The following is a 13,618-nucleotide window of genomic DNA, read 5'->3' on the forward strand; positions in this document are numbered from 1 at the left end:
GCGGATGAAAGAAAAAAATCATTAAATAAAAAAGAGATTTTCCTTTCAAGTCTATGAATGGCATCTTCTAAAGTGAGCTGTTGGCTGTCTTTTCTGAGAGAGCAGTGTGGAGTGAAGGGAGCTCGTGAGAAAGGGAAGACTGCGAGACGAGGCGGAGGGGGGGGGGCAGAAACACAGAGACAGGAACATGAAAAACTCGTCTCTTCCTCAGCAGTAGCCAATTAGGGCTGTGAAAAAGTGAAAAGGCCCAGTGTGAAGCAGTGCTCTGCTGGCCGAGCACGCCGCTTTCCTTCTCTTTCCCACTCCTCTGAGCCTGTGGCTTTCTTATCACAGTATCGCTGAACCGATGCCCGTTCCCCTCGTCTATATTTTGATGAATCGAGGCAATTATTGCAGTAGGTTCTGGTCAGTTTCCCTTCAGTGTTTCCAGTGTTAACAGAACATATCGTGTTTGTCACTTCAGTTCAGTCTCTGTGGGCTCCTGAGCAAAGTTTTAGACCAGGGGTCCCCAATCCCAGTCCACGAGGGCCGGTGTCCCTGCAGGTTTTAGATCTCACCCTGGGTCAACACACCTGAATCACATGATTAGTTCATTACCAGGCTTCTGGAGAACTTCAAGACAGTTGAGACGGTAATTTATCCATTTAAATCAGCTGTGATGGATCGAGGACACATCTAAAACCTGCAGGGACACCGGCCCTCGTGGACTGGGATTGGGGACCCCTGTTTTAGAGTGTCAGAGTCTGCCAGTGGAACCAGTGGAACCTCCTCCAGAGCTGCGAGACCCAACTTAGCATCCGTGCGTGGCATGACAGAGCTGGGATCCCAGTGCGGACAAAATGAAGACCAACACCAAGTTAAGTGTCAGAAATTCTCTCTTTCTTTTTTAAACATCCCATTGGGTAAACAAACTATGAGGCAAAAAAACAAAAAACTGCTTGCTAGACTGTCTCCAAACAGTTTGAGTAACCAGCTCTGCCTCTTGAGTAAGTGAAAAGCTGGCCGTGTCAGCGAGTACAAATGTCTCGTGACTGAAAAATGTGGAGGGAAAGCAGGAGAAAACGCACAAGATGAAGCATTAATTTGGGGTGTGCCTGGAAGTCTGCGCATTGTACTCAAACGTTTGGCTCTCGCTGCATCTTTTTGATCTCCCTCTCTCTCTGACCCTCTTCTCTTTTTTTCCCCCTCTCCTCCCTCTTAAACAGCCCATCCGAGCCTGAAACATAAGGCCTCGGCTAAATGTCAAAGTAGAAATTTTCCCTCTCTTTATGCTCCTCTGGCATGTAACTGTGATTTCCTCTAGACACAAAGTCCCAGGCATGGCAAAGCATAACACACAAAAAAGATCCGAAGCACAGAGAAAAGGCTTGGACAGAAGAGCAGAAAAAACAATACAGAGGTTCAAACATACCGTTTTTCTCTCTCATGCTCCAGCTTGACTCTTAAATCCTGTTGAGAGGAAAAATAACAACAGAGGGGAGTTATGGAAGTGGAAAGTTAAAATGATTCATAGTTGTCTGTGGGATTTGGCCTGCCTAATAAATGAAAACGATAAGCTGGACCAGGAATTGAGGTGACAGAAAGCATTATGATGATACATGTTTTATATCCACGTTGCTGGATTTGCTGCGGATTTTGTTCTACAGCACAAAGACAACATTATCCTTCAACACTGACGATGGCCCGACAAATCTTTGTTTTCTATTCGTAGTCATTGCCAATGGGAGCAGGAATCTGGAGGAGCCTGCATGTCTGCATGAGGTAACGGTGTTACACTAACGCTGTCATCACATCAGTGCGGAAGAAAAAAAACGTAAGGGTTTACCCCAACAACGCGCAGAGGAAAGCAGCACCGTGACGGCCGGAAACCCTCTCTGCTCCTCGCTGTTTGTTTATGTCTCATCATAAACATTGCTGCTTTAAGAGGATTCGCCAATTATCATTCCACAGACACGCAAAGATACACGAGGAAACGACTTCAGAGAGGCACAAGGTGACTGAAGGGAACGATAAGCTGTCCAAAATGTGTTGGTTTAGTTTCTAAACTGCCATAAATGTACATAATACCAGAAACTATTGGAATGGAATACTCCAATACGGAATATTTTTGCAAGTACTCGAGCAAATACTGCTTTTGTCAAGATTACATCCTCTTGCATGATACAACTTGATTTAACTATAAAAAAAACAAAAAAACACCAAGCATCAAGAAAGGATTTTGTCATTCTGACGGACGGTGTCTGTAAGACAATGCTGTGCACAAGTCTTGAGCCAAACCTCCTTTCTCTTTGTTCTGCTATGAAAACGTGATTAAGTCCAGAAATTTAATTATTCACATGTCAGCATATATGGAAATATATTATATGAGGCAAAAATAAGAGTTTATAAATTTCTAATAGTCAATATTTGGTACAACCTCCTTTATTCTGCAACACAGCCTGAACTCTCAGTCAAGTTTTGATATAATTTCTTGAAGTAGTTTTCAGGAATAGTTCTCCAGGCTTCTTGAAGGACATTTAAAGCTCTTGTTTGGATGTTTGCTGCCTTTCTCAATATCATCCCACAGTGCTTCAATAATGTTGACGTATAGGCTCTGGGGAGGCCAATCCATGACTCTTATTTGTTGTGTGTTTTTCTATCCAGGTATGCTTTTAACTAAGAACAAAGAAGGGAGGGGCCAGAAGAAATCAGACTAGAAAAATAATAAAAACTGTGAAAAATTAACAGTGAAATTAATGGAATTAAAGAGTAAAAACAGAAAGTGACATGAAATAGAAATATTTCAATTAAGTGCACGTATATTAAACATGTACTAACATGTAAATATACTCAACTACATTACTAGTGATCCTGGCCATGCTCTAACCCAACAGTGTTGGGTATTGTAAGATTAGCAGTGCTCAGGCCTCCCCGGGTCCCCCTCTAGGCACTTCCCTGGCTGTTGAGAATCAGATGCTTTCCAGATAACGCTGCACAGAGTATCAAAATCTAGAAGCTACTTTTAGCTGCTCACTTATTCACAGGGTTTCGCCACAGCAGGCAGCTTTGCATGTTTGATTTGACAGTTTTTATGCTTGATGCCCTTTCTGATGCAACTGCAAAGGGATCTGACGTTACTCTTCTGCCTTCATATGTTCCATCAGTTCTGAGAAGACTATTTATTATAAGGACAGGCTGCACACCATGCAGAGATCATGTTGTTTCTGCAAAAATATTATTTTTTTATGTCTGCCAAACTGCATCATCTTTGACATTTTTCATAGATTCAACTAAAGAAATGTGAACAAATAATGTGTTTGTGTGGCAGGCTTTAAATAACAAAGCGCTTAAAGACACAATTTAAAATTAGTCCTTCGCTAAGATGTCATCCCTCGACTTAGGCATAGTTTTTTTTATGCTTGGATGACTCATAGGTCAGCGTTTAATATCTGAACAAACAAACAACAATTCTCTGAAAAGTGTCATGCACTGGACTGAAAAGGAGTTGTGTTTTTTTTTTTGTTTTTGTTTTTTAAAAGCAGCTGATATCCAAAGACTGGCTCCTTGGAAGCAAAATATGAAGAAATGAGGAGTGGCTCGAGACTTTTGCACCATGTTGTGGCGGTGAATATGCTACTCTTTTGTTTCATCATCTCCCAAACTAGATCACAACCTTCAAACTCCACTGTAGGGCTGGGCCATATTATACCGTTCACGGTAATACCGGTATAATGTTAGGCAACGATAGGAAAATGAAATATCGCGATAGAATGGGAGTAAAACGCGCATGCGCAGTGCCTTTGTTTTCATACGCACATGGCCGATTGTTGAGTGAAACAGATGAACCAGAATTGGTTTGTAAAAATGGTGCAACTTCAGTGATGTGGAACTGGTTTGGTGTTTGTCCGTCAGATACACGACAAAGCACATTTTTTTGCAGAACATGCAAGCGGCCGTCGTTATTGTCGTATTTGTCGGACTAAGATGCTCTTAAATCTGGGAGTAATCTGGGTCCTAAACTCCGTATTCTTCAGGTCAAACGACACTGCAGCATCACTGAGAGTTAAAAACTGTCTAAATTCTTTCATCTTTAATAAAACGATCAGCATTGCTGCTTTACCAGGTGTAACTATGAAGTTTAACTTCCAGGCATCCATGAAAACAAAATTTATTACATTTAACGGAGTTAGAAGTTAGCAGGAAGCTAGCGGAAGTTAGCTCGCTAGTTTCGCTAGTTACCTAAGCATGATATTGCATGTTCTGACTGAGAGATTTCTGAAAAAAATCAAACGTACAGCTCTGCTATCACTTCCAACATAAATGAAGACAGGAAACTAAACAGCAGTGACGTTTGTAGGGTTACTGAAGTTGGGCTAGCTGGTATATAATGATGTGCTACGTGATCGCTAGCGACACAGCTATGTTAGCATAACATAAACAGTGAAGCTGGAGGACGAACACTAACACTTTTCCACTTATAAAAGTTAACGTGAAGGTTCCTCATGGTTAGAGACAAATGCAATCGCATGGCAGGATGCTGTAAACGGACCAAACTTCAGTCAGGAGAACAACTGAGATAATCCATCCACAATACGAGGTTAGTCATTAATATACTGCAACAACATGGGAATAGAGCAGCTGCCAGAGAATTCAACATTAATGAATCAATGGTACAGAAGTGGAGGAAGCAAGAAGAATGAGTTCAATAAAGTTTGATTTATCTGACTGCTTTGTTTCGCTTAATGTGCCTTATAATCCCGTGCACCTTATGGTCCGAAAAATACGTACTGCACACTCTTTTTAACTTCAGTGGATATTATACATGGTTATGCTCAGGATATGTCAGCCCATTTCTACTGGAAATGCCTTTTGGTTAAACTTTCAGCAAGGAATTTGCATTTGCACTGTTACATTTTTATAAAGCTTTAATGTACATAAAAACCAGCTTCTTGTTTAAGTGAAAATAAATGGAAGGTTGTCTTTTTGCGCTAGTAATGTTGTGGAGTTGTATTTTGTCTCGCATCAATTATATCGTCAGTTATATCGTTATCGCAAATTTTCAAATATATATCGTGATAAATATTTCTGGCCATATCGCCCTGCTCTACTCCAGTGAATAAAATAAAAAAAGGAAGCAGGGCTGAGGAATTGAGTAAAAACAGAGTGACAGATAAGGTTAAAGAAGTGTAACTAAGCAGGATATGTGGCAGCTTTAAACCAAAGAAATACTGCAGCATTATACATCCTCTCAGCTCTTTAACTGAAATATGGCTAAGCAAGCTGATTCCCATACTACACAGGCAACAGAGCAATCAAAATAAAAACAAAAAATTTATATTTAGACACATTTTACAGCCAATTTTAAAAGTTCTTATAGATTCAAATCAGCACTTCAACAATTTTGAATGTATAAAAGGAGAAACAGCACATGTGGATGCGACAAGTACCTGTTTGTAGAGTAAGGTTCGGTTCTTGGGCTTGTGGCTGTTGTGCTGGGTGTAACAACGGCCCAAGGCTGCTAAGTCCTTCATGATGGAGTTAAGTGCCTCCTCGTCGTCTAAGGAAGAAAGAAGAAATGTGTCAGCTACACTCTGCGCTTAAATGTAGGAAGTAAAGCAGAAATACCTTATCTGTTTCAAATGACCTCACTTTATTGGTGACTTTACTGGCCACACACGAGCGCTCTTTGACATTTAGCATGACCTTAGTTTTTAGTTTGTGCCGGCTCAGAAGAGCCAGTGAGGCAACATCTGGCATGCCTCTTCCTGTTTTCATGTGTGAGTTTCCATTAATGGAGAAGAATCTAGTTTATGTTCGGTACATACCTAATAAGGGTAGAATTATCTCTCTATAAAACAAACAAACAAAAAAAAATATTGCCTAATATTTCTCTGAGATATGTGTGACTCAAGTCTTTCGCTTTGATGATATGGGTAAACATAACAATGCAGGCCATTCTTAAATGCTACACTTAAGCATAGAAAAGCCACAAAAGAGAAAGTTGTTTTAATAATGGAACACGTGTATGGGCTTCATGCATGCCTGTCAAAAAGGGCGACGTGGTCACCTGCAGCTTGTTTATTAAGCAGTCTAATACATATATATCAGTGGAGATATTTCAGGAGCATAATTCAGATAAAGGCTGCCTTTCTTCAGTTACAAATGTTATAAAAAAAGCGACTGCGCGGTAAAAGAGCAAGGCGAAAACGTTTCAATATGAAATATTTTGGGACTAAAGTGCCACATCCGTTTGTGTCATTAAAATAACCTTTAAGGTATTAAAGCCAACAATTCTCAGTTTTCGTACTCCTCACTTCACCTTTTTGACGTGCTCACAAAAAAGGGCATCCGGTCATCTTTTACTATATCAAAAGCCTTTAATGGAATCCGAGTTGGGTGATTACAGTATAAGGAAGAGGTCGCTGACCTCAGCTTCTTCCTGTCTCTCAGATATATCCAAGGTCTAGTCATGATAATAACTTTTAAAAAATGCACACGCAGGCACACACCTGTGCTGGGTGTGTGCAGTGCAATACAAACAGCACCTGCAGGAAAAACTGCATTCTTTAATAGAATAGATGTCTATGTGTGTGTAAAAGACCACAGGGAATGAAAGCTAGAGTCATAGTAACACAGGGAGCAGATGGGGTCTGGGATGGCATTTGATCTTGCTCCTACTGTACGGCTCTTGTGGCCAGCTGTTCTCAGACAGTAGGCCAGTACACCAGGTTCACTCAGAGGTCAGGATGCACTCATGCATAAACATCAGTTTACACGTCACTGTCAGACTACCTTTTGTTTTTCCTCTCATACCGAGCGCTCTGTAACTCTTATTCAAATTGGTATACCTTACTGTACGGTAAATTTTCTCATGGTTCATATTACATGAGTACAAAGCAACAGCCATTAATACTAATGGCACCTTTAATGACATGCTATCTTTCCCAACATAAAGGGGCCTATTTATTTCTCCTATGGCTTGTAATGTCAGTTATGAAGCGTGACAGACCAACTCTACTGACTAATGCTGGTTTTGTGGTGCTGCAGTTGTATCTATTTGCATAGGTAGTTGCTCACAGAGACTAACCAATAAAACCTACACAAACCCCAATGGCACGAAGCTCGCCTACTGACTCCTGGACAAGTGGGAGAGAACAGGGAAGATGTATCGACCAACCAGCCCTTTAAAATGAAACAAGGTAACAGTAGTGGGATATTATTAAAATGCAAACCAAGTAGACAAGCTATTCAATCACAAACTGGGCTCATTGACGCTAAACACGCAGCTAGCTAATTTTAGCTAATGTTAGCCAGGAAAAGCTAATGGTGAAAACAGATGACACAGTCTGTATCAACCAAATATCAGAGTTAAGAATGTATTAAAAGTGTGTTTTATCTCATATTTTTTTTATTTTCTCTCAACTTGACTATTTTCTTCCATCTCTTTACCCTAGCTGGTCTGAAAAGATGGCTGCCGCTCCCGGAGCCTGGTTCTGCTAGAGGTTTCTTCCCGCTAAAAGAGAGGGTTTTTTTTATTCCCACTGTTGCTTGCTCACAGGACGTCAAGGGTCTTTACCTTATAATCTAAAGCGCCTTAAGACAGCTGTTGTTGTGATTAGGCGCTATGTAAACAAAACTGACCTGAATTTAAAGTATTCTTCATTTCAACCAGAGCTCATTTGCTCCAGCAGCTCTCTCGTTATCCACTTATGTTTACCCCTAGTCCATCATCTGCCACTTAGTTGCATTAAGTTTCAGCGGACACTTCCAAATTAGCCACATGAGCGAAGTGTGAATGGCATGTTTCTCTTCTTTGCTGTGTGGTCCGGTCCCTCCACTTAAAAAGAAACTAAATAATGCCGACTGATAAGAAAAATTCCACCTACAAAAAAAACTGCGCCCACAGAGCAAACAGCAACAACAGTATAAGAAGTACTCTTGCATGGTCCAGACTGCACATTGGATTGCGTAGTGTCTGAAAGCACTAAAATGACTGCAAAGTCAGTATATCCAACAGGAAATCAGGCAAAAATATATATTCCTTTATGTTCTAACAACTTTATGAATACCTGTGTGGGTGAATTTATTTATTTATTTATTTTTTGAGAAAAGGACAGTAACTATGAGGCAGCTGAGTCATTTCTGGTAGTTTTCTCCCTTAAGGAGATTCTAGAGATAAGACAGATGAAATAACACCTATTTATGTAAATAACCTTGTAAAACAACACAATGTGTCCTGCCACCATCACACAAACGCACACAAAGTGCTGTAAACTGCCCTGAGAAGATGATAGGAGACCCGGGTACTTATGACGTATGCCGTCAGCAGCGGTGGCTGACTAACCGTTCGACCAGGCATGTCCTCTCTGAACAGGAAGGAACTGAATCACTGTCTAAGTTCTGAACGCGGAGCTGTGCTAACCATGTTGTTCCACATCAGGATATTCATGTATTTTTTGACTGACTCACAAGGGAAAAAACTCTGAATATGACAAATAAATAAATTAAGCATGCAAAAATATTTATTTTTTCTTCTGTAGTGACAGGATTTTACATGAGAGCAAAGCTGCAGCTCGTGATAATGTTTGCCATTATCAATTAATTTGCTGAATAAGCTAATTTTTGCACAAAATCCCTCAAATCCAACAATATTCTGTTAAAATAGAGAAAATGAGTCACAATACATAAATAAATAAATATGTAAACTGTTAACTATCCAAATACTAATCTCACAATCTAACTCTTGCAAATATTACCTCTGTCATTGTTTCTCATTTGCACTGCTTCTCTCTCGTAAAATCTGCTGTTTGAGTCCAGCCTCTACAGGCTCCAGACTACCCTGTGCACTTGCAGTCAAGGATACAAAACAAACAGAGGCCAGCATGTGTATGTGTATGTGTGTGTGTGTGTGTGCGCATATGTGTGTGTGTTTGTGCTCTCTGTAGCCTATGGATAATAGCGGAGAAGCGAGTGTGAGAGGGTTCATTGGAACAGGGGTGGGGGCAGTGAGAGCATGTGAGAAATGTGTGGTGGTGCACAGAGCTGGCTCTGATGGCTGCCTATAAGTGAAGTTATTACATCACTCCCAACTGATCCACGGCCACTGCCAGGCTGAGGCCAGCCAAGGCTAACCACCAGCACAGTGGAAAGCAACTGCCACATACACCAAACACACATCACCGCCAGAAGTAGCCTCAGTGACTGCTTCAGGAACCCCATGGCAACGTGTGACCCAGAATAGTTGCAAATGTTTTGAGGAGGGGAGGGTTGATAAATTGGGCTACCTTCAGTCCCCCCCATCTGCTCTCATTGTGTGTTGCGCAAAATGTGACACGCATAAGAAAAAGGGGGAATTCCAGGAAGCCGGGCAGAGCGAGCAACATTACACAATGTCGACCGGTTGCTGCCCATTGCATCATCGCCCAGCATCTTTCGTCTCTTCACAGGCTAACTCTGGGAACTGCGAAAGTGGCAGTGGACGAAATAAAGCAGGAACTTTGCTTCAGGATGGGTGACAATAAAAAGGAGACGTCTTCTCGTAACTGCTGCTCGAGCTGAGGGTTTTATGGAAGCAGAGCAGAAGCTGGGAGATGAAGGTAGAGCGAGACAACTCCCCCAAACCCTAAAGTTGCTTACGAAACAGAACAAGCTACGAGAGGATACGACTTCTGCAAGCCAAAAGTATTTAAGGACCAGTGAGGCAGAGCGTCTGTGTGCGTGTGTGTGAGAGTGAGAGATGCAGGCTGCCTGAATGAAGACATTGAGGGGATTTCCTGGTGCCGAGAGACGCATCATGCCAAAGGCATCCGGCAGGATTAGCGGCTGGAGCCAAACGTGTCCTCACTCTGCAGCACTACGGTTCGAGCTCTGACGCACAACAAGCGCACACAAGCACACACACACACAAGTCAGCCATAACAAGCAAGGCGGGCTTCCCAGCTCTCACCTCGCTGTTTATCGAAACCGTGGCAGATATAATTGGACACCTAATGGATGTAATGTTTAAACCTCAGAAGTTAATCTTTCACCAAGAATAATTACCCTGATGTAATGTAGGTGGGTGTGCAACAGTGGTTGTGCAATTAATGTTTGTACAAGGTCTGTGCTAAAGGCTTTTCACTGGACAATGTTTGCAAATATGCCCATTCAGTATCTGCAGGCCGTAGCATTCCTCTCTCAGCCTGCGTCAGCTTGGCTTAGCCGTGTCACCACTACTGTTACAGATCTGGAAAGATCTGTTAAGCAATTATTTGAGGAGAGTTATTAATAGCAGTCTAATGTGTGTTAAGTATGGGGAGTAGTTTTTAGCATTATGTACATTTTGCAAAATTCAGAATTTCAGAGTTCTTTTTTTTCAAAGCTCACAATCAGCTAGGAAATTTGCTGCAGCTCTATTTACTGAACTCTCGACAGAGCTGAAAGACTTCATACGAAGCCACGCTAAAATAAGAGACGCACACAGTCTAAAAGAGCAGGAAAAAATCTACAGGAGAATTCCATAACGCCTGAGGGCAGAGGTTGCATCGCACAATTCCTGCTCCCGTTTCCAAAACTTCAATCATCTTTATAACACCTGGATCAGGAAACGCTTCCAGCCATTCGCGTTGTTGCACTGATGCATGGACACGCCAAGCCCAATGCCAAGAACAACCACATGCAGCAACATTTATGTCAGGTGGAAAACCTTACGTAACACACTGACGTGACTGTGGGGCTGATTTCTTCTTTTGTCCAGAAAGCATTACATACATTTACAGAACAGGCCTAGTATGTCATACAATTCCTGTAGCTCCATCAAGGCTGGGTGTTTACCTTGTGAGTTTCTGTGCTGTCCAGATCCATTTTGGAGACCGTCATCTGTGGAAAAAAAACATCATCATTTTGGATCACAGTGAAAGCAGGTCCAAAATAAAACAATTGACAGCATATGCTGGCTGCTGATACTTTGAGTTCAGAGAATCTACTGTTGAGAAACAACAACGTGCAGTGCTGTGAAAAGCATTCATCTCCATCCACATTTTTTGCATATTTGTCACACTTATGTGTAAATGCAAAATAAAAAAAATAAGTTTTTAAATGATGATTTCATTTTTTGGGGGAAAAAAACCCTATAACCCCAAAAGAACCCATGTGACAAAAGTGAAGTAAGCTAAAAGATCTTAAAAAGCAGCATATGTGCCATGAGCTAAAGAACCAGCTGAGTAACAACGTCATGGACATCTGTCAGTCTGTTAAGTGTTACAAAGCCATTTCTAAGGCTTTGGGATTCCAGTGAACCACAGTGAGAGCCATTATCCACAAATGAAGAAAACTTGGCACAGTGGTGAGTGGCCAACCTACCAAATTACTCCCCAGAGCAGATCAATGACTCATCCAGGTTGTCATAAAACAATTCAGAACAACATCTAAGGAACTGAAAGCCTCACTTGCATCAGTTAAGGTCAAAGTTCAGGATTCAACAACAAGAAAGACAATGGGCAAAAATGGCCTCCATGGGAGAGTTCAAAGGAAAAAAACACTGCTGACCAAAGAACATCAAGCCAACAGTCAAACATAATGATGGTAGTGCGATGGTCTGTGGCTGCTTTGCTGCGTCAGGACCTGGACGACTTGTCGTAATTGATGGAACCATGAATTCGTGTCTCTACCAGAAAATCCTGAACGAGACTGTCGGGCGATCAGTTTGTGTTCTAAAGCTCAAGTTGGGTTATGCAGAAGGACAATGATCCAAAAAACACCAGCAAGTCCACCTCTGAATGACGCAAAAAAAACAAAACAAAAAAAAACAACAAAAAACCAGCATAAAGGTTTTGGAGTGGCCTAGTCAAAGTCCAGACTCAAATTTGATTGCAATGTTTTTGCTGAACCTTAATTTCTCCCCCATAATGATAGCATTTGAAAACCTCCTGTAATGTGTTTTGAGACCTCAATGTGTGTCAAAAAGGATGTGGTGTGACAACCACCAGATCAGGGTTTTTTTTTCCAAGGGTAGCCCTAGTAAGCTGCATAGGCAGAGATCACCCTCACTAACTTCTAATGCACATCCAAGCATTTTGTTCTGGAAGCAGGAACCCAAGAATAGTGGGCCAAAGTTCCTCCTCTGTGATGTAAAACACTTTATTCCAGTTATCGCAAACACTTGATTGCAGTTCTTGCTGCCAAGGGTGGCACAAACACTCCTCAGGTTGTGGGGACAATTACTTTTTCCACACAGGGTCAGATAGGTTTGGATGACTTATTTCCCTTAGTAAATAAAATGGTCATTTCATTTCTTCATTAACTGCATGTTGTATTTATTCATGTCTAATATTATTTACATGAAATTTACTTTGTCTGAAACATGCGATTGTGACAAATATGCAAAATAACTAAAAAAATCAGGAAGGGTGCGGATACTTTTTTACAGCACTGCGTCCACAGCTAGCAATTTTTTTTGCATAATTTAGGCATGCATGAGTGCATTCAGAGACATTCTTATACAGTTTATTTTGCAGGAGATAAATAAACACAGTACACTGGAAACATGCACACTGTTGTTAAAGGTTTTAAGGCGTTATTTTTCTCTTCTACAACCTTCAAGTTGCCAAAATCAAGACTTCATATCTGAGGAAAGGTTTAAAAATGAGGAACAACAGAAAAAAAACAACAATGCAAACTTAGTGCAAAATCTGAAAATAACTGTCTTTTCTTTCCCTCTTTTTTTTTTTTTTTTACACTGTGCTTTTACATGTGTTGTTTTTCTCTGCACTGTTCCTGCCAGAGGAAGAGCGAGAGGTGTGTATATTCCCAGTAAGCAAGCATGTTTCTGTACGTACACAGCGCAGCCTAAAGCAACTCGCTTTCAAACGCTACTCACCCATGTTTACTGTCATCATCAGGAAGTGGCCCTGTTGAACTCGAGCACGGAGCTCAACTTCTCTCTGCTGCTGAAGACTTCACCCTGAGAGTGAGGCAAAAAAAAACAACAAGGTTTCAACATCCAAGAACTGTGCCATTTTCTTTCAGCGAGGCGCGCATTATTTCTGAGAGTGCACAAAAACAAAGACAAAACAGGACGCAGGTGGTAGTATCAACACAGCGCGTTATTTTTCCACAACTGTGTGACTGCTTGTGTTTTTTATTTGTTCTTTTTTTTTATTTAAACTGGTCTCCTGAGATTGACATATCCTCTACTCTGAAAAATAGCATGAAAGCCATTAGTCATAGTCCCGTGAATGCCCCCGGTGTGTGTTTACTGCCACCACAAAAACCACAAGACGGCATCAGTGAAGGAATCCCTCAGCGTTTGGTGATGAGGGCTCCACACGCCCTTGAGATGGGGCGGCGAGGCGGGCGTGGGGGTTTGCCCGAACACCTGCCGCAAGTAAAGACCATGAGAATTTCCAAAACAAAGTAGCGGAGAATCTGTACTCGCATCCGTATTTTGTGTTGCAGTCAGCACAGTGAGTGAAAATGCATGCTTATGGTAGATCTCAAGCCAAATACATCCATCTCACAGTATTCGTGCATTCTTAATCACCACTTCATGCTTACGGCCACTGAAGCGTTCCCCTTAAACAGGCCAACGTGCAAATATTTCTCACGCAAAGACTGCAGGAAGCATTTGTTTGTTCTTTGAATGCAGTCTATGCAACAACAA

At 41.5% G+C, this 13,618-nt stretch overlaps 1 protein-coding gene across 2 annotated transcripts in view; it reads right to left on the reverse strand.

The window, feature by feature from the left end:
- The window catches only part of map3k22 (mitogen-activated protein kinase kinase kinase 22), a 40,225-nt gene that overhangs the window by 16,114 nt on the left and 10,493 nt on the right, over positions 1-13,618 (reverse strand). For both annotated transcript variants that reach the window (XM_005912310.3, XM_005912309.3), the window contains exons 2-5: positions 12,836-12,919; positions 10,792-10,836; positions 5,427-5,536; positions 1,412-1,449 (exon numbers count right to left, since the gene is read on the reverse strand). In XM_005912310.3, the coding sequence (XP_005912372.1) occupies positions 1,412-1,449; positions 5,427-5,536; positions 10,792-10,836; positions 12,836-12,854 (212 nt within the window). In that variant the 5' untranslated portion in view covers positions 12,855-12,919. The remainder of the gene's footprint in view (positions 1-1,411; positions 1,450-5,426; positions 5,537-10,791; positions 10,837-12,835; positions 12,920-13,618) is intronic.

The sequence above is a fragment of the Haplochromis burtoni genome, unplaced genomic scaffold, assembly GCF_018398535.1.
Source record: "Haplochromis burtoni strain Fernald_Lab_line unplaced genomic scaffold, NCSU_Asbu1 Contig_1, whole genome shotgun sequence".
NCBI classification, from domain to species: domain Eukaryota; kingdom Metazoa; phylum Chordata; class Actinopteri; order Cichliformes; family Cichlidae; genus Haplochromis; species Haplochromis burtoni.